We start from the raw sequence: 20,888 nt of genomic DNA, 5'->3' as shown, positions 1-20,888 counted from the left end.
AATGTTTAGGAGTAGACAACAAAAATACCTACTTTTGAATTTACACCCATTAACACTCACTACTTTCCGCGTTGAGTTCATCTATTATTATTTATTAATTATATGCGACAATGAATGAACAACCTTGTTTCTTAACTTCTTGTTATATATCTACATACATTAATTTGTACTGGCTAGTATCAAATTCGTCAAACAATTTGTTATATGTAAGTCATGCAGGAATGAAGTATGTATAGTGTAAATGTTCACGTTTATCTTAAAATTTGGAAACTAACGATTTATTAATCGGTTTGTTTAGTTAAACAATTACTTTTGTGAATAATGTGAACAATTAAGAATTGACTTAATAAAATAAAAAAAATACTTTACTTCAAATTATTTTTTAAATTCTAACATTAGAATAACTATCCATACACTTATTATTAATTGTGCATGAATAAACCGAATAAAAAAGTACAATCATCTAATTAAAAAAAAATAATCATCCAATTAAAAATCAATAAAACCATATATATACCTATTAAATTGAACATTCTACATATATTACTAGTAACTACTTAATCAAATCAGCTGCATAAGTATACTTAATGAACTCAACATCTGGTTTATTATCTATTGGTGACTAAGTGTGAATGCGAAAAATTGTTGTTGGTAAATGATGATGGAGCATCACAAAGTAATTCATCCAAGTAGGACTCCATCAACTTGCATGTGACGTTTATGCACATATGAAAATATCATATAGCAACATATGACGTTGAACATCGGCAATACTACCGTGCATGGTGAGACTGTGGTGGGACTTGCACGGCCACCGGCGGGTGGGCAACGAGTAGGGGTGGAAATAGGTCAGGCTAGGCCAGGTTTTACTTTTAATGGGCCTGACCTGTCATGTGGTCAATTGGCCTACAACTTGTTATAGGTTTTTTTTAAGTACTAAGTCTGACCTGTTAAAAGGCCTGATAATTTTTTTTATAAAAATAAAAATATTATTTAAAAATTAATCATATCTTTATCTTTATCTTTATAGTAATACAAATGGGGAGCCAATTTGCTGACGTGGCGCTCATACGTTAAGTCTGGGAGTTTATTTGCTTACGTGTCGTGACTAGAAATTTTTAGATTTATATTTATAAATTATAAATTATTATTTGCTCGGGTTGTTATTTTCAAATTTTAAGTTTGGGTTGTTTTACATAGGTTGTTATTTTTTAAATTTTAAATTATTTTATTTGTTTGGGTTGTTTTAGTTAGGTTGTTATTTTTTAAATTTCAAATTATTTTATTTAAATTGTTATTTTTTTAATTTTATTTAGATTTTACTTAGGTTGTTCTTTTTTATATTATAACACTATTTTTTAAATATCTGTTAATTCTTTTTAGCATAATTTTTTAAAATTTTGTTGATTTTTTTTAAATTGCAGCTACATAAATTCTTTTAAAGAAATTTAGAATTTTAAAAAAATTTACGTTAATTATTCTTCGGTTGTTACATACTAATATTACAATAAATAAATATTTATGTTAGTTTAGAATTTTTAAATTATTATTTATTTAAGTTGTTATTTTTAAATTTTAAATTTGGGTTGTTTTACTTAATTTGTTATTTTTTAAATTTTAAATTAAAGTCAACCAAACTTTATAAAATTTAGTTATGATGCAACTATAAAAGGATAAGTTATGAGAGATGTAAAGTACCACAATTTAAAGTACATCAATCCCTTTTTTACATATATCCAAAATCTCCCTACTTATTCCAATGACTGATATCCACAAAATTGCTGACATCAATCCTACAATCGACAATTTGTGTGTACGTATATGAGTGATATGGTTATGGACACTATTAAGTTACGGAAATTCTCCATTGCCATACTCAATTGAAATGGTTTGACTCGACGAAGACGCGAGTTTTCTACTAATATCCTTTTATCCATGACTCTAAGGTTATTTATTTATTTATTTAAATTAAAGTCTATGTACATTGGATTAGATATTAAATAAGTCTATATTTAACTTTTTCTTATGTTATTTTCTTTTTTAAGCATGTATCGAATAAAGCTTGGTGTCATTGACGATTCTGACTGTGCATGTTATGTAGTCTTTGACAAGGAGGCAAAACAAGTTTTAGAAGAGAGCTGTGTAGAAATATTTGATCCACTCCTATTGGTAAGATCTAACCAATATTTATTTCTAAAAGCATTAGTGAAGATATTTTTATTGGTACTTTTTATATTATTTATTATTAATATATTATGTAATATTCTGCAGAAAGGAGATCTATCAGATACACCTACACTTTTACTCAACCTAATTGATAAGATCTTTCTCTTCATCGTTGAAGTTCAAATATATGATATTTCATATTTTTCACCTTCTTATAAAGTTAAGAAGATGACTAATAATGTGGATCTCATAAATAAATTCAAAGAGGCTCATCCTATTCAAATTGTGAGTATATATAAGTGTACTTCTATTAAAAATTAATTTATTTTTTGCTTTCTTGATCATTAGTAGTATCTAATTTATAAATAATAATTAATTCTAATTTTAGGATGTTGACTACACCGGTGGTTTGTTTTCAATTTCAAAGACATTCTTAATCATTGAAAGGTAGAAAGTAGAAGGTACTAAGGTATTTGTTCAAAAAATATTTTTTTTTGTTTGTTCTCTCAAAATTAGATCTTAATTTTATTTAAAAAATATTAGTGAGATAAAATCAAAGGTTAGAAAGAAGTCTTTAATTTAACGTGGTTTTTTGTACAGAATTTGTTGCTTGAATTCTCCATTGAAGTTGCGGCCAATGATGAATCTGAATTGTTGGAAAGTGCTATTACACCAACTAAGTGACTATTTTCGGAGTCGAAAGATTCGAAGGTGAAAGGAGATACCTCAACTTACAAGAAGATCAAGATTGATAAAGAAACTTGAGAATTTGGATGCACATGTTTTGGAATCTCTTTAGAGTCTATCTAATAGAATAATGCCAAGCATATATTTGTTTTGGTGGAAACATTATCTTTTCTGAGTTGTTATTTTTCTTTTGGTTCTTTTCGATTTTTATGTTTGGAATTTAGAATTTTTTTAAATATAAATTGAAGTTATTTTGGTTATTACTTGTGGTTTTATTTTTAATTTGATTCTCACCGTTGATATTCTGATAATTTTTAATTTAATATTTAATGTCATAAAATTATAAATTTCTTCTTTGAATTATTGTTGATACAATTAAGTTAGTTATTAATTTTAATGTGTACTTATTTAAAAAAATCTAATTATAATTTTTAATTAAAGTATTATGTTTATAATTTTAAATTTAAATTCAAATATACTTTTTTTTTGAATTTTTACATAAGCAATTGGGTTTGAGAACATTTTTTAAAAATTTATATAATTTATAAGTTACTATGCTAATTACAAAGGATTATAATAAAATAAATAGAATTATCAGTCTTATTAAGATGTGAAATTATTTATACAATTTAAAAAAAATGTAATACTGTTTAAATTTTAGAAAAAGTATAATAAAATTAATACTGTTTATGATGAAACTAAAAAAATTATTTTTAAATTAACAAATTTCTATATTCCTAATGGACAACGGACGTTTGATTAGAAAATTTTATTTAAAAATTTAAAATTTATACTAGCTAATTAGAAAATTCTATTTTAAAAATTTTAAATTTGAATTTCTAATACTAATTTCTAATTAAGTAAGTTTTTAACCATTTCAATTTTTAAATTTAAAGTTTTTTACTTGCCACATTTATAAATTTTTATTATTATCTTTTTAGATTGTCTCTCCACAGTAGAAATACTTTCATCTTTTTTTCTCTCTTTAAGTATTTTTTCTAAATTTACGTAATTTATAAGATTATTAATTTTTAGATTGTATTTAATTTTATTTATTTTTATCGATAAATAATAGGATTGATACTATTTATGACGAAACTAATAAAAATTATTTTTAAATTAACAATTTCTATATTCTTAATGAATAACAAACGTTTAATTAAAAAAATTTATTTAAAAATTTTAAATTTGCACTAGCTAATTAGAAAATTCTATTTAAAAATTTGAAATTTAAAACTCTAATACTAATTCCTAATTAAGTGGCTTCTTAACTGTTTTGATTTTTAAATTTAAATTTTTTTATTTGTCACATTTATAACTTTTTTTTCTATTTACTTCGTTTACATTGTTATTTTTTATATTATAACAATAGAGGTATTTTTATCTTTTTCTCTCTTTTTACTTATAAGTTGTTCATTTTCAATCTCTTTAACTATAAGTTAAATTTATTGATCGTGAGATTAAACTTATATTTATTTGAGAAAAGATACTTTTGTAAAAAAAATATATATTATTTTCTGTAAAATATGTTTACGTAACTAAATAAATGAGAATAAAAAAAATTAAAGCAGCCATTCAAAATAAAATCTGTGCGATTTTACATAGACATAAGAAGACACTAATTTCATATTCTATTTGGTAAGTTATACATGAGAAAAAATTGTAAAAAAATTAGTGTCTCAAGTTAAAAATTAGTGTTTCAGCATTTTAAAGAGACACAAAATACATATTTTTAATAGGTGTTTGTGTATGAATATGACTATGTCTTTTATCATTTTTGTCTCAGTAAACAAACACCATACATGTACTATGCTGTCATATGTGTACTACTTTATTTTTTTAATAATATATAAAATTTGATAATAAAAATGTATTATGTATAATGTATATATATTTTTAATTGGTTAAAAAATTTATTTATTTGATATTTTTAGGTATATATTGAAAGATGCAAAAAGTCCAAAGAGAAGTAAGATTATATTGTAGAGAAAATTAATATTAAAAAACAAAGAAAATACAAAGCAAAGCACAATTTAACGTAGATTTTATATAAAAAAATAAATTAATTATTTTATCATTTTTGTTTTTAGGTTAGAATAATATATTTTTTTATTTGGTATTTTTAAGTATGTCAGTTCTATATATTTAGTTTTTATTTGGTATACAAAATAACTAACATGTCATGAGTATTTTGGCCGAATGAAAACTCATAAAATACAATATTTTCTATATATTTAGCTATTGACAAGTAATAAATTATTAATTTACATTGTCTTCGTAATATGTTACTAAATTTGTTTATGAAAAAATTACAGAAAATTCGAGTGATAGTTCCAATGGTGTACATTTTCAATCGGTGTTGTCGAACATTACAAATAGCATTAATACAGATTTATTTTTGGATTATTTTTTTTGGAACTTACTTATGGGAATGTACATGCACTTTATGTATTTTGATTTTCCTACTATTTATTCAATTATAAACTTTAACAAAAAATATGTTCAAAACTAATATCTCGAGTTATCTTATTAGGTAATAACCCAACACCATATTGATCAAGGTCTCCAACTACTAATCTACACTCTGTAGATGAAAAAAATTATGTTCCAATATTAGTGATATTAGTAATTCGGGTATCACACATGAAGCATATGATAGTCCATGTCATCAGATAAGTCAACAACATCTTCAACAAACATCAAATAATATCTACCGGTTACTATGTTAATATGTTTTTATTACTTAAAGACCAAACATTTAACTTTTTAATTGGTCTATTAAAAACAATCATTGGTATATGCTAAATAATTATTATAGATTCATTGGTGTACACAAATGGAATTAGATTGCAAAGGGATGTAAGACTGAATAGGAAGACTATGCTACTTCAAAAGAGACATGGTAAGATAAGCATGATAGATTGTAATTATCACAAAGCTAAAATTTTACTTCTTTTATCTTTAATACTACCTTCATAATATATATTCATAATTCAGCTGATTCAAACATTTAACATATATTTTTTTCTTTTTTATAATATAAAGTACTTGATATATATCTCTAATGATTACAGGAGTAAGTACATTTAATTCAAATTTAGATAATTCAAATTAGATACTACAAAATTATAAGAAGTGTGCATAGCTGAAAAAAAAGACACCTAATACAAAGAGAAACATTTTTAAAGGAATTGACTACAAATCTTTCAAAAAATTTTCAAGAAGTTGAGGATATTACTAAAATACGACTATTTTAGATGATTATGTGCAAATTTAATACCCAACCATATTCGATGTTGCTGAGAATACAAGTAATTTAAGAAGTAGCAATATCAGCACTTTATTATTTACTATTGTTATGCTTTTTATAAACAAAAAATTATCGTTTAGTGTTCAAGTTTTAAAATTTAAACTAAGATATGGTTATATATTATAATTTTTGTATTTGAACATTGATTGATTGTAAAACTTAAATCTTGAAGTTGGCACAATAAAATTGTATTATATGATCTCATCTTTTTAATCCATAAATTATATTTTTCGGTAATCTTTTATGAATTATTTTTATACTTAACATGGTGAAAGAAGGTATATTTTTATATAAAGTATTTGTTGCAGATATAACTAAAACAATTTATTATCTTGGTGATTATTAGATGTGATAGATATTGGTGACCCAGAATTTTTTGTCGGCATTGCGACGCCATGATGTGGTATGAGGAGAGATAAGAGAAGTCCAAAACAGGATCCAATTTTGAGTTCTCAATATGTTGTATGCGAGGGAAGGTACAACTGCCGTTTTAAAGCACTTGATCGGACACTTAGGAATCTTATGTCAGTTACCGATCAACATAAGACACATCAACCATTTGGTGGTAAGATTGTTGTTCTAGGAGCTGATTTCAGACAGATACTTTCGGTGATTTCGAAAGGAAGTAGACACGATATATTAGCATCCGCTATTAACTCATCCCATCTGTGGTCATTTTGTAAGGTTCTGAAACTGCATACGAATATGAGGCTTCTAATGTCTTCTTCGGATCAAGATGAAGGTGAAATGAAGATATTTGCTAATTGGATACTTGATGTTGGAAATGGAAATATTGGCTCTGTTGTTGGTGATGAATCAGAAGTTGAAATTCCAGATGATCTATTGATTACAACTACTGATGATCTTCTCTCTCATTTGGTAGACTTTGCATATCTAAATTTGTTGCAAAACATGTCAGATTACAAGTATTTTCAGAGTAGAGCAATTCTTGCACCCACACTTAAGAGTGTCGAGAAGGTAAACATTTTGTCTTGACAATCTTTCCAGGGATGGAAAAGGAGTATTTGAGCTCTGACACAACATGTCAAACTGATGAGAATGAAGATGTAAAACAAGAGTGGTTCACACCAGAGTTTCTAAATGACATCAAATGTTCGGACTACTCAATCACAAGTTGACTTTGAAGTCAGGAGTCGCTATAATGCTACTGCGAAACATAGACCAGACTTTAGGTTTATGCAACGGGACAAGATTAATAGTTAACAAACTTGGCAGCAACGTAATTGGAGCGACGGTAGTGACCGGTAGAAATATTGGAGATAAAGTGTACATTCCAAGAATGAACTTGATCCCTTCAGATTCAGGATTGCCATTTAAGTTCCAACAGAGACAATTTTCATTAACAGTATGCTTTGCAATGACCATTAACATGAGTCAGGGTCAATCATTATCACATGTACGGCTTTATTTGCCAAAATCAGTGTTCACCCATGGACAACAAATGTCGTGGCCTTTTTAATTCTAAAGAGGCATTTTTAATTTTTAATAATTTTAGGTAAGAATATATTATTTTCATTTTAATAGATGTTATGATTTACACTTTTGTACAAATCTTTACTATAGATATAACTAATTTATCTATAATTCTTTTTTCAAATTTGAAATGAAATGTGTAACAAGGAGCACAACATCCAATGATTTTCTAATGAAGTTAGTAAGATACTAGGTTGTCGATAAATTTTTATTAGCTTTTTGATATAAAATTTAGAGTAAAATTAACATGTTATTATTACAGTTATATATGTTCTTATTTTTTTATCTCCCTCCTTATGGTTCAAGAATATTATAAACTTTGAACTCTTCTATTCATATTTTACTTTGAATAAAGATAAAACAACATATTTAACACGTTTATTATATAACGATGATGATAGTGTTATACTAAATTTAAAAAATATATGATTATAAAATATTATTTTTAATTTAACTTATCAAATTTAAATATAAGCCCGTGCATCGCACGGGTTTAACACTAGTTTATATATAATATGTCATATTTAATATTAATAAGAATTTTTAAATTTTAAAGTATTTAAAATATTTTATAATTTTGTTAATAATAAAAAATTATTTATATATGTAATTATGTATTAATAGGTCCAAACAGGTCTAACAGACCATTAAAATTTATTAGTAAGCTTGAGTCTGGTCTATTAATATAATAAACTTTTTATAAGAGTCTAAATCTGTGTCTATAACAAGTCGGGCCATACCAAACCAAACACAGGTTAGACTGCAGCTTCTGACAGGCCGCTTGACTTTTTGCACCCCTAGCAATGAGAAAGAGGATGCACGAGACTGCTACGGCGCGATCTCACATCACAACAGAGCACAAATAGAACGAGGAGAGGTTGGGCGGCGTCGGCGGGGCGACGTCAGACTGAACAACGAGAAAGTGCAACGGCACCGGAATGACTTTACAGACGGAAAATCATAAATAAAAAATAAGAGATTAACATTCTATTAAAAGTAACCGTACTCATTATGATTTTATTTAATTACAAATTCTTATTTTTTAAAATTTAAAATTAATAATCTGATTTATTATTTTAATTTTATTTTTCCTTTGTTAATTTCTTCTCAACTCACAAGTCACAAGTTATGAGTCTTATCCACATGGGACTTCTATGACAGTATTAGTATTCGACTCAAATGAATATTATTCAATATTCATCACTAACATTATTGTTTGTCGACGACTCCTTGTTGACGATATAAAGTGAGACATATACATTCTTTATCTTTTAATTTCGGCAGGGCAATATTTTAATACATTAATTTCAACTTTAATACAAATTAAAACAATAAAATTAAGGTTATTTTGGTTTCAACTTTCAACACCCCAACGCCATTTAGTGGCTGTTCTAATACTTGTAACCATAGGTATTATCAGCATCATTCGAAGATTTGTGTATTGCCTCAAATGCATAAGCAAAATGATAAGGCAGAGTGGGTCAGACAAGACGCTAGTGAACACACTCAGGAACCTCCCGGGAACCCCCAAAGAGTACATCTTTGAGGATCTGAAGAAGGCAACCAACAACTTCGATGATGTCAAGAACAAGCTAGGACAAGGTGGTTTTGGTGCTGTTTACAGAGGAACACTCCCTAAGGACAAGACCCAGGTGGCTGTGTCAAGAAGTTCTTGAGGGACAAGATCTCTAGCACTCATGATTTCTTGGCTGAGCTCACCATCATCAATTCTCTTCGCCACAAGAACCTTGTCCGCTTACTTGGTCTCTATATTGACGTTGGTGGAAACTTACACAGTTGTCTTGATGTGAAGTTGATAGTGAAACATTATTAGATGACAATTTAATCAAACATGTCTAATCATTTATTGGTTATCAGCTATCAACTTCTCAGGAGAACTGCATGTGAGTCTCTACTATTAAAGTTTCATTTAGTAATAATTAGCTGAATATATATTATATTGCATTGCTTTTTTTTTTTTACTAATTTGATGATAAATATGCAGGATGGTGCCACAAGAATGGGATACTACTTTTAGTATATGAATACATGCCTAATGGAAGCTTAGATCATCATCACCTTTTCTTCAAGGAAGAGACCAACAAAACCCCATTAAATTAGCATCTAAGATACAAGATCATATCAGGGTTGGTTGCTGCTTTGAACTACCTACACAACGAATGCGATAAGAAAGTGATCCACAGAGATCTCAAGGCAAGTAACATCATGCTAGACTCTGACTTCAATGCACGCTTAGGCGATTTTGGTTTGGCTCGTGCAATTGAGAACGAGAAGACATCTTATGCAAATTTGCAAGGTGTTCCTGGAACTATAGGCTACATTGCACCAGAGTGCTTATACATCGGAAAGGCCACGCGTGAATCCGACGTGTATGGATTCGGCGCAGTCTTGCTGGAGGTGGTGTGTGGACAGAGGCCATGGACAAAGAATTTGGACTATCAGTTTCTTGTGGATTGGGTTTGGCACTTGCACCGTGAGGGAAGGATACTAGAAGCAGTAGATCCAAGGCTAGAGAATGAGTTTGAGGCTGAAGAAGCAGAGAGGGTATTGAAATTGGGGTTAGCATGCTCTCACCCCATTGCAAGTGAGAGGCCTAAGATGCAGACAATTGTTCAGATCATATCAGGGTCAGTTCCTGTGCCTTATGTTCCACCCTTCAAGCCACCTTTTGTGTGGCCTGCCGCGGATCAAAGCGGCGCTTCCTCAGGTGATCCTTCTTCAAGTGAGCCTACAGCTGCAACTTTTGAGTGCTCTCCCATTAACACAACCTTCTTTGCTCGTTAAATGTTACTGATAGCCTTATAATTATAAGTCTTGGGGAGTTATAATCATTTTCCAAAGTAAGTTCATAAAAAAAGATGTTCTAGATTTAAGATGTTATCCACACCTTATCTCTGAAGTGTATAATTGTATACTTTTGAGTACCATATTTAGGAAGAATAATGTATACATTAATATTGAATGAGTTAAAGATTAACAACATATATACAAGATTCAACTATACAGAGTTACATCCCTCAAAAAAAAATTATACCTTGCAACCTATTTATAAGCACATGCAATCTTGAAAATTGAACAGATGACATTCCAATGAAGCAAAACCAAAAATACAACAAATGACAGTTCCTATTTTCTTAGAATTGAATAATAAATAGTTACTCTACATAGAATGGCGGCCATCAATTCTATCTCTAGAAGGTCTTACATCTTGAATTTCTTCTAAGTCTTCATCCTCCCCTTTTCTACCTGCTTGCTCCTTCCAATAAGCAACTAATTTTTTCAACCTAGCTATCTCTTTTGAACTAACATTTTTGCTTGGATCATTCACAATTGACCTCACCCTTGATGCATACCTAAATTATCATTAAAACATAATGCAATTTTGTTAGGCAATTCTTTTTTTATATATGAAAAAAAAGGATAAAAAAAAACAAATAGTTGACATACATAAGAGAGTTATGAGTCTCATCCAAGCTAGACTGTGCTGGAGACACATTCACAAACATGAGAGTTTTAGCATTTCCCCCCAATGAATCACTCATCAACATAGTTAACTTGTGATTCCTATAAGGTATGTGTTGTCCACCAGAGGATAAAGCACTAATAACATCTCCAAGTGCTGATAATGATTTATTGATACTTTGTGCTTCTTTAAGTTGACTACCTTCAGAACCTGATTTTTTCACTCTCTCTGAACCAGCAAGGTCCACAAAACTCAGCTGTATTTCAAATCAACATAAAAATAGGTTAACATCCACAGAACAGCACAACTATATTTCAAAATAACCTTAAAGAATAGTACTACCTTTCCCCTTGCAGCTGATTGACTTTGAAGATTAGTACTTTCAATTACTATTGATAGAATAAGATGAGATCTTGAGCTTTCTTCATTCATTTGCGTTTCCGAAGTATGTCGCCTTTCAGATCCTTTTTGTATTATGCTGTTCAGTTCGTCCATGGTAGAAATTGACACGGTCGTTACATTTTCCACAGCTACCATTCCCTAGCATCAATTGAATAATTCTAAATACTTTGGATTCTTAAAAATGATCTGAGATTGGAAATTTACAATCAATACAAATGTTTACCTTTGAGTCCTTCTTAATATCCAATCTTAAACGCTTGGCATTCTTTGGTAACAAAAGATCAACAAGTGTATCTTGGTATAGTTCCACCATGTATGCCTGCATCATTGATGCACAAGAAGTATTATGATATTATTACACTCACATGACAAAGGAAAAACCTTAATCACCTACTTCAGCAAGATCATTGTACATATATTCAGGAGATAATGACATAATTTTTTAAAAAAATGCAAAACAGTTATTAATCTGAAATTTAAAATTGTTACCTTCAAGGAAAATGAAAACTTGTTACTGTCTCTCCTTAAAATTCTAAAAAGTTCTGCAGTGGCACGTGGGGTAAGGCCAGGGTTGCTTTCAGATCCATAAATTGTAAATGTCTTTCCGGAACCAGTTTGACCATAAGCAAAAATGCAGACATTATAACCATCTACAGCCGATTGCACCAAGTACTGCAATGTAATGGCCAAGATAATGACAATGTTAAAGAGTGATGATGTAAGAAAATTTTAATGTTCATATATATCTAAAGCAAGAATTTGCCATGATTTTACTTACCCTTGTATCCTCAAATACATCTTCTTGAGTGGCATTGCCATCAAACACACGATCATATATGTGTTGTTTTGGTTTATCATCTTTCCATTGATGTTCAACAGTAAACTCATCTACAGTAGTAAGAGAATCTCCATCTTTCTCAGCAATCTCTTTGTTACTTAGAGGCCTTAACCGACAGTACACTCTTATCTTGCCTTTCATATCTGAAATAGAGGCCAAAATTCCAATGTTCATATTATGTTGATTAAATATGTAAATTCACAACTCAAAGACATAATTCTTGTAATTAAAACTTTATCCTTGCCACCTTCTATTGTATTAAAATATCGCTTCCTCAAAACTTGTTCTTCTTTATAAAGCAACTCCATGTCAGCTAGTTGAGCTGCTTGCATCTTCAATATGGCAGCTGTTTGTTTGTCCTTTCTATCAATGTCCTAAATGAAGTAAAAAGAAATTTATAAGTTGCTTTGCATCTTAAATTTAACACCATAAGTTGAGACAAGAGTATCAAAACCTCTTTCATTTCTCTCAATTCTTCAAGCTCTCTCAAATTGCTCTTCAATGCAGTCAATTCAGAGTCCTTGGCTGAAAGTGTAGACTCAGCAGCAACTAACTCTTGTCTGAATACTTCTACTTTTCTTTCGAGGTCATAAACTTGACCTTTCAGAGTTTTGCGTTCTTGTTCAAGTTTCAATTGAATAGAAGAACTCTGCATTATAACCACCACCATGATGCTGATTGAACATCTTAGAATTATCGGTTTTAAAGTTAAATAACTAATAGAATCTCAATCTTCTTTACCTCTTCAGAATTTTTCTTCTCAAGGCTAGACAGCCTCTGCTCCAAAATCAATTTGTCAGTTGTCAAGCTTTTGATGGTTTCTTCAGCTACACGAAGCTCATCTTTACAAAGTTTTAGCTCAGCTTCAAGCTTTTGTAAAACCTATCAAGTACCAGACAAAGTCCACAAATGATATGTAATTAAAATAAATTATATCAATAAGAAGAATGACGATGAACAACTACTTTCAAAAGGCATCTTACTTGCTGATTTGCTCCAATAGGCTCATTTTGGGTAGTGTTCTCTTTCTCTATAACCAATTTATTCAACTTGGTCATCCTTGTTTCCATGTTCCTTTTCTCTAGAATTGCAGCCTAGTAGATTGTATAATCATTGAGATAGGTCAATAATGTGAAGATGTTAAGACCAATTCAATTAAGTTAAGAACTTTACCTGAAGAGCCTTATCTTTTTCATCACATAATGAGATAAGCCTATCACGGTCATTTGTAACTTCCTCAAGACTAAGCTTATCAACATTCAAGGATTCGTTCAAGCTCTCCAACTCTTGTAGCATTTTCTCTTCTTGTTTTCGCTTCTCGTTCAATTCTTCACGCAACTATTCAACATAATTTAAGATATTATATCAATTGACCGAAAAAATATGCATTGACCTAATGCTTAAGGCTTCAATCATTAAGGATTTAGAGTTTAGGATAAACCTTAATTTTGCACAGCATATCATAACATACATTAGAAATTAGAAGCTTAAACTTACTTGATCAGCATTTCTTTTATACTCTTCAGCAAGCTTTGATAAATCTTGGACACGCTTCTCATATGATTCCAAATTAGGAGACTTGAAATTACTAGAGATATCTTCATTCAAAGAACCACCAGCAGTAGTCCGTGCTTTTGAGTAGCGACGGAGCATTACATCATTTATATGTGTTTGAAGAGCTACACAAATTTCCTCACCCTACAATGAAGGATGAAATACCAATGACATTCAATAACTCCAAACTGATAAAGATATTAGTCAAGTAAGAAGGACCAAAATCAAGAACTTGAATAGTTTATGTCAAACAAAGCATCACCTGCTTGGTTTCAAATTGGAATATGTGGAGAACACCTGCAACTCGCATTTTAAAAAATACTGCAGTGTTGCTGCTTCCGAATTGCATTATATCTCTCAACTCAGCTGAATGCAAATACTCCTTGGGAACTGGACGGAAAAAGTGGACCTGTATACAATATCTCAGAAGAAACATTTAACTAAAAGATCAACTCATTTCTAAAAATTTAAGTCTAAAACATTTTAATCACACTATAAATTCTCACCCCTCTTTTGTTAATTCCTAATATTATTCGTCCAGGTAAAAGCCCGATTGGATCGTCAATCTTGCGAACATTGAAGAAAACGGAATTCCCATATGGAAGTGTCCTGAGTATATGCAGAAATTGCTGTCTTGCATCATCTTTTGTCAAATGCTCCTACGAAAAAAGGAATGCTATATTAAATGACAGAAGAAAAATGACTACTATTAAGTGCAGACTGAAGGATATCAATAATAATCAATGACACAAACTACAACTAGAAAAATGATAAACAGATGGTGCAAGCTCTTAGCCAGAGTCCCATACCAGTGAATGGTAGCACGAAAGAATGTCCAGCTCCCATTCCCGTCTTGCTCGTGTCATTGCAATTTGTCTAGGCAGAAATCGCTCAAGAAATGAGCTCCAGTCACTGATAAATACAGATATTTGAGTCAGTTCTGTAGATTAGATAATTCCAAGTTCAATCAACAGAACATCAACAATAGCATGCTAAACACTGTAGGATGATAGCTTGCAACAAGATGATAGTTGAAAACCACTTACGAGCATGATTCGGGTCTCCTAACAAATCCAATCTCAGCTAAAATTTGCAATGCAGATAGCTGGGATGCTTCATCCCTTCCAACCGGATAATTTCCAAAAATATAATCATGTTGCAACTGTAATAACACATCCAGCATCAGAAAACCATATACCTTTTAAGGCAATTACAGTTAAAAGTTAGAAATTCTTTTTCATTAACAAAAAAGAAAATAAAAAAGGCATACTTGTACATAGGACAACTGCATAAACATTGGATCTGTCACAGCTTCATCTGATTCACGAAATAATTTCTTCTTGAAGATCAATTTACAATGCAAAATTTCTCCTTTGCTTCGATCTTTTGCTGCCTTAAATTCTGCTAGTAGATCCCCAATATGTTTATTATCATCTAGCCCAACGTACTCCTCTAAGTAACAATAAGAACAGTTGTGAGACTATTGATTTCAGATAGCTAGATTAACAATATCAACAAGCAACGAAGCAATGAGGGGGAAAAGGAGATTACCGGAATCAGGTGATTTCGAGGCAGTAACAGCTTTGCGACATTCAAAGAGGCTAAAGCTAGAGTATGTTGACAACTTGATGATCCCTGCAAGTTCCTGAAGCAATCTTGATAGAGTGAACACAATTGATTGAGGATATCAAGAAATTGAAACAAAAGGAAAATAACTATGTCTAAGACAGCAGTAGATAAGAGTTTTAAGAAAACCTCAACAGCATCAGCAACCGTTGTTGACATGTCATATGAAATTTCTTCAAAAGTTTCATCTAGGAAGAACACTATAGTTGTAAGCTTTTTCCCAGTCAACTGAGCTTCAATCTCCTTGGGCCCTGGAATTATATGTCTAGGACCAGCCTTGACAGAGCGCTTCAATGCACTCAATGTATTCAATGCAAGGGCTTGAATCTCGGGGCCGGTATTCACACCATTTACTATATGATGAATATATTCTGATAGATATCCCCCAATGTCTTTACTAGGAGGCATGCAAGATACACATAAATACATTAACTCCCATGCTTTAATCAACGATTCCCTGATTTAGATAAAGACCAACAAAGATATTAACCACTACAAGAAAACATGAAAGAATGAAATTAAGTACTTAAGAAATGTGCATGCCTATCCGGGTTGTTCCTTGTTTGTTTTGATATCTGGACAAAAAGTTCATCTCGGAGTTCTGAATGTTTCAAACTTTGCTTGTATATTTTGCCTACAAGCTCAACTCGTTCGTCTAAGCTAATTGGAGATACACGATCAGATGAATCAACACCCATATATTTCAAAACTAGCTGGAATAATTTTGTTGAACGACTTGCCAAATCACTGTTCAGCTTAAGCAACGATGTTGGAATTGGATCCTACATGAATTTTCAACTTAGCTCTTCAATTGTGTTTGATATACTTAACTGTGCATTATGGAAAATTTAGCATTTGATTACCTTCTGGAAACAAAGCATGTCCTCGAATGTAAGTTTCTCTCGAACTTGAGGTCCCACAGATCTTTTAGAAAAAAATCCTCGTTTGCCGGCAGATTGAATTTGTTTATGCATCAATTTTAAGAATCCTTCTACCTATAACAAACAGCATCAAGGAGAACTTGATGATTTGACATGAACATGCACATAAACCAATCAATTAAATCTACCAATGACACATAAACTTAGTTGGACAAAGATCATTGAGTTAAATAATAAAGAGGGAAGAATATTACTCAAGCAAATTACAGTTCTAGATAGATAGAAATATGTATTCCGCACCTGGAATCTATCAATCAAGGGTACAACTCCAGCAAGTTCAGCTGGAATAGCTGTTGATAGAGTGTTTGGTGTGCTGCAACAAATGAATACAATCACTAAGTCACAATCAGAGAATTCGTTCTTGCATTGCCATAAAACTAGCCACTCAAATGGGGGAAAGGAGAAAAAAGTGCATAATATGAAAATTATGGTGAGCAGCAGCATACAATGTTTTCAGAGAACACCAAGAAAATTGTGGAAGAAAATCCATAGGTTCTTTGGTAAACTTTACTAATATAATTCAGAAATTTCAGCCTCATTGATTTCAGGTTTGAACATTTGCCAACACACCAAACACATAAAATTCCAACCTTTTTATCCAAAAATACTTATCAAACACTTGCATTAATATAATGCAATGAAACTTGAAACAAAGCATGATACTCACGGTGGTGCAAAACTTGAGCTATCACTTTCATAGCCATCACCATTACTAACAGCAGAATAGTGGTGAAGAGGGGTATTATCCTCATGGCCAAAGCTTGAACTAAATGAAGATCTATTAGTCCTCACGCTTTGTGCCACAGATGGTGGCATATCAATGGTCATTTTTTTTCCACTTGCAGCAAAATTTGCTCTTCCTTAAGCTCCTTCAGAGTTCAGACTTCCACTGCATAGAAAAGTAAAAAATTGAATTTGCATACATCATTTCAGTTTCATTGCCTCAGAAACATTTCAACCATTTGGAGTAAAGATTGGAGCTTTCTGAATTTGCAGCATTGAAAATATGACTGAATAAAACCGAGCAATGGAGAATCAAGACAGAGACCAAAAAGAAAAGGAAAAGAAATAATAATAACATAATGAAGAAGAAGAAGAAGAAGAAGAAGCATGCATTGAAATTCTGCAGGTTGAGCAATGATCTAAGTAGTTGAAGATCCAGAAGATTAAGAAACAAAACCGGACACACATTCCAAGGTATCTCAGCTAAACAGTACTAAAAAAATAAAATAAAAGACAACCTTAAAGTGCAATGAGAGAGAGAGAGAGAGATCTGAACTCTGAAGTATGAAGTGAATGGCAGTAGATTTGGTTGCAGATGAGATATGTGTATTGGTTTAAAAATTGAAAGGTTTTGTTGGTGATGAAGAGAGAGAGAGAGTCACGAGAGCATTATTAAGCACCAAAACTTTTTGGAAATCAAACACAAACACGGTTTTCTTTTCTTTTTCTTTTACTTTCTTATTACTTTCTTCTTCTTCACTCAGTCAGAAACTCAGAATAATGTTGCCATAAATAAATGAATCATGGTTTCATATATTAATATTAATTACACCTTAATTAATTCATAGATAATGATACTATGCAATGTTTTGGTGACCTATTAGTCATGCATATATGTAATATATTTTATAATAATAAATCAGCTACTAAAATAAAATATAATTAAAATATAAAATATATATTAAAAATAAATTAAATTATATATATAAATATAATAATTAATTTTAGTATGTAAATAAATTTTTTTATTTTTTAAATTATGCATTGTAGTTACTACTCAATAGTACATTCATTTAGCTTATTCCATTTCTGAATTTCTAATTCCAAAAGTCTTTGGATCCCCTTTTCTTACCCTTTGTCTTGAAGAGCTTCAATTCCACCGAAATGAAATGAAATAAAATAAAATAGTACGGCCGAATAATAAGCTTTCATCAAATTTAAAAATAATAATAAATACACAATACATAGCTGCACGATTCTCTCTCTTTAATATTTATGGATTAATACTTTAATAGTTAAATCAATTTTTAAAAAATGACTTATTTTTTAAATTTATTTTTAAAAGAATTTATTAATTAAATTATTTTTTTAAATATTATAAATTAATTATTTTCGTTCTTTATTTACTGGATTAATTAATTTTGTAAATGATTGATGATATAAAATGTTAATTTACATTATCATCCATGACATTTAATATATCTAATTAGATGCTAGATAAATATATTTATGAAAATTTACCAATTTAGTGTCGTTAAATTATATTAGGATTAAGATTTATATAATTAAAAAATAGACTAAATTAATAAATTTTTAAACGTAGCTACCAGTTAATATTTTATATCATTAATTGTTAATGAAAATTATTAATTGAGTGATAGAAAGACAAAAATAATTAATTTATAATCTTTAAAAAATTAATTTAATTGATAAAAATTTTTAGACATAAATTTTAAAAATAACCTATTTTTTTAAAATTAATTTGACCATTAACTTAATAATATATTCACAAACAGATGGTATAAGAATTTACTTTAATATGCTTTCAAAAGAAAAAAAGGAATTTACTTTAATATACTTCATTTCCTGATGATTGACAGTTTTATACAAAATGATACACACATTTTATTTTTTTTTTCTATTTTTTTTTTTGGTGACTATTTTATTTTTCTATTTGCAGTCTTAATTCTGCAATCAGCAATGAAATTCATTGTACATATACATAAATAGTAACTAATAACAAATTATAATGATGTCACAATTTAAAATAATAATGGAATTTAATTTATATAACCGTGTTTACAATTTGAATTATAATAAAAGAAACGTGTTTAAATAGAAATATAAAAAACTCTAAGTACATTAAAATTAATTGATAGAACATTATTGTTGCACATGCATGTTCTTTATTATTATAAGAATATGGAAAGTAAACTATTATCTTCTATAATTTGCTCGTAGGTGAGTATACAACTCCATATGTATACTATCATTACTATCTATTATTATGATTGTTGAAGAATGTATTTATAACCATGTCTATGTAACAACTAACAAATATAAATGTCTAATGGTGATACTAATATGTTTGTTTAGTAGTAGTAGTAGGTATTATTTAAAGGGAAATTGTCAAATTCGTTTTGAAGAATTATTATTCGTTTTTTAAATTAATCTTTTTAAAAAAAATTAATTAAATTTGTCTTTTAAAAATTTTAAATTAATTGTATTATTTTTTTGTTGATGATCTAAAAAATTTATTAATGTGACACGTTAAATAATATTATAATACATATAGAAATTTTAATTGACTATTAACATAGTAAGTTTATAAAATTATATCAAATCAAAACTTAATTAAAAAGATAACTTGAGGCATCAAAATCTTTCAATTTGGAGTTAATTTAATATAATTTTATCAATTTATCATATTAGTCGCCAATTAAAACTATTAAATATGTATTATATTATTACTTAATGTGTTACATCAATATATCTTGACATCATTAATAACAAAAATGACGAAAAAAACTAAAATGACCAATTTAAAATTTTTTAAAAATAAATTTAATTAAAAAAAAATTTCAAAAACTAATTTAAAAAATTTTTCAGAACTAATTGGATAATTTACTCTATTACTTAATTAGTAGGACAAAGTAAAAAGAATAAATAATGAAAGCATAATTTGGAATGGGGCCCACAATCACAAGAGTATGCCAAGGTGCACACTCACATATATATTGAAAATGTACATATCATACATAGTAAGTATCTAAAAAAAAACTTATAAAACGTGACATTTATTAGCATCAAACACTAAACAACTTAATTAAGTTATTTTTAAAAAAATAATTTAAACAATAAATAACTATATTAAAAATTGTTTATAAATAAGTTATTTTATATTTATATTTTTAATTTTAAAAATGTTTATTTGATAAAAATATAATAAAAAGTAATAATATTATGAGAGAAGTCATTTTTTTTAACTTTTCTATAAATATTTAAATAATTTTTTAAAAAACTGTAATTTAATTTTAAAAATTGTATTAAACATTAATACTTTTTATAAGTCAACAATTTAAAAGAATTACTTTTCAAATTTTCCAAACATACCCTTATCCTCCCTTTATATGCTATGTATTTTTTCAATATGCATCTTTCGCTAAAATCCATTACTAAATGGGTTTAGCTAGCTGGTGGACTGATTCGTCAAAAAAATACTTTTAAATGTTTATTTTAGAAAAATAAAAAATATTATTAGATTAATTAAAATAAAATGTATAATTACAAAAAAAATATTTGATAAAGGTTTAATAGTCCATCAATAAGTGATTTACATATTGTAGTTTAGTACTTGATATGAGCTGTATGGTCGGTTACGAG

At 29.1% G+C, this 20,888-nt stretch overlaps 3 protein-coding genes across 5 annotated transcripts; 2 read left to right on the top strand and 1 right to left on the bottom strand.

Annotated features, from left to right (window-relative positions):
* The first annotated feature begins 6,568 nt into the window (after nucleotides 1-6,568).
* LOC130979834 (uncharacterized) lies at nucleotides 6,569-7,159 on the top strand. Its single transcript, XM_057903380.1, has one exon. The coding sequence runs from the start codon at nucleotides 6,569-6,571 to the stop codon at nucleotides 7,157-7,159; it is 591 nt and encodes a 196-aa protein (XP_057759363.1).
* Nucleotides 7,160-9,039: 1,880 nt separating this feature from the next.
* On the top strand, nucleotides 9,040-10,560 carry LOC130983122 (probable L-type lectin-domain containing receptor kinase S.5). 3 transcript variants are annotated; one of them, XM_057907304.1, is made up of 2 exons: nucleotides 9,040-9,407; nucleotides 9,663-10,560. In XM_057907304.1, the coding sequence occupies exon 2, from the start codon at nucleotides 9,884-9,886 to the stop codon at nucleotides 10,460-10,462; it is 579 nt and encodes a 192-aa protein (XP_057763287.1). In that variant the 5' UTR covers nucleotides 9,040-9,407; nucleotides 9,663-9,883; the 3' UTR covers nucleotides 10,463-10,560. The 3 variants fall into 3 exon arrangements, with proteins under 3 accessions (XP_057763287.1, XP_057763286.1, XP_057763288.1); XM_057907303.1 differs by having other exon boundaries at nucleotides 9,040-9,420; XM_057907305.1 differs by lacking the exon at nucleotides 9,040-9,407 and adding an exon at nucleotides 9,491-9,561.
* Nucleotides 10,561-10,668: 108 nt separating this feature from the next.
* Nucleotides 10,669-17,927, bottom strand: LOC130983028 (kinesin-like protein KIN-14E). The gene is made up of 24 exons (XM_057907196.1): nucleotides 17,744-17,927; nucleotides 17,170-17,391; nucleotides 16,743-16,815; nucleotides 16,425-16,556; nucleotides 16,105-16,343; nucleotides 15,691-16,018; nucleotides 15,487-15,580; nucleotides 15,206-15,387; nucleotides 14,982-15,097; nucleotides 14,745-14,847; nucleotides 14,442-14,594; nucleotides 14,198-14,344; nucleotides 13,879-14,079; nucleotides 13,555-13,719; nucleotides 13,365-13,475; nucleotides 13,123-13,263; nucleotides 12,836-13,030; nucleotides 12,629-12,755; nucleotides 12,322-12,524; nucleotides 12,033-12,215; nucleotides 11,767-11,862; nucleotides 11,484-11,681; nucleotides 11,126-11,397; nucleotides 10,669-11,031 (listed from the first exon to the last, which is right to left on the bottom strand). Exons 2-24 carry the CDS (start codon nucleotides 17,328-17,330, stop codon nucleotides 10,839-10,841), a joined length of 3,813 nt encoding a protein of 1,270 aa, XP_057763179.1. The 5' UTR covers nucleotides 17,331-17,391; nucleotides 17,744-17,927; the 3' UTR covers nucleotides 10,669-10,838.
* Between the last annotated feature and the right edge of the window lie 2,961 nt (nucleotides 17,928-20,888).

The sequence above is a fragment of the Arachis stenosperma genome, chromosome 5 (assembly GCF_014773155.1).
Source record: "Arachis stenosperma cultivar V10309 chromosome 5, arast.V10309.gnm1.PFL2, whole genome shotgun sequence".
Lineage (NCBI taxonomy): Eukaryota > Viridiplantae > Streptophyta > Magnoliopsida > Fabales > Fabaceae > Arachis > Arachis stenosperma.
Note: the sequence above shows the minus strand (reverse complement) of the source record. Positions and strands in the feature narration are given on the sequence as shown.

Bases quoted from the DNA above. Each gene is read 5' to 3' on its own strand.
- LOC130983028 (XM_057907196.1), bottom strand. From the start codon at position 17,330: ATGACCATTGATATGCCACCATCTGTGGCACAAAGCGTGAGGACTAAT. The intron at 15,098-15,205 runs GTATGCCTTTTT...GTGTTATTACAG, and splicing joins TGCAGTTGTCCTATGTACAA to TTGCAACATGATTATATTTT. The intron at 12,216-12,321 runs GTAAGTAAAATC...ATTACATTGCAG, and splicing joins ATGTATTTGAGGATACAAGG to TACTTGGTGCAATCGGCTGT.
- LOC130979834 (XM_057903380.1), top strand. From the start codon at position 6,569: ATGAGGAGAGATAAGAGAAGTCCAAAACAGGATCCAATTTTGAGTTCT.
- LOC130983122 (XM_057907304.1), top strand. From the start codon at position 9,884: ATGCTAGACTCTGACTTCAATGCACGCTTAGGCGATTTTGGTTTGGCT.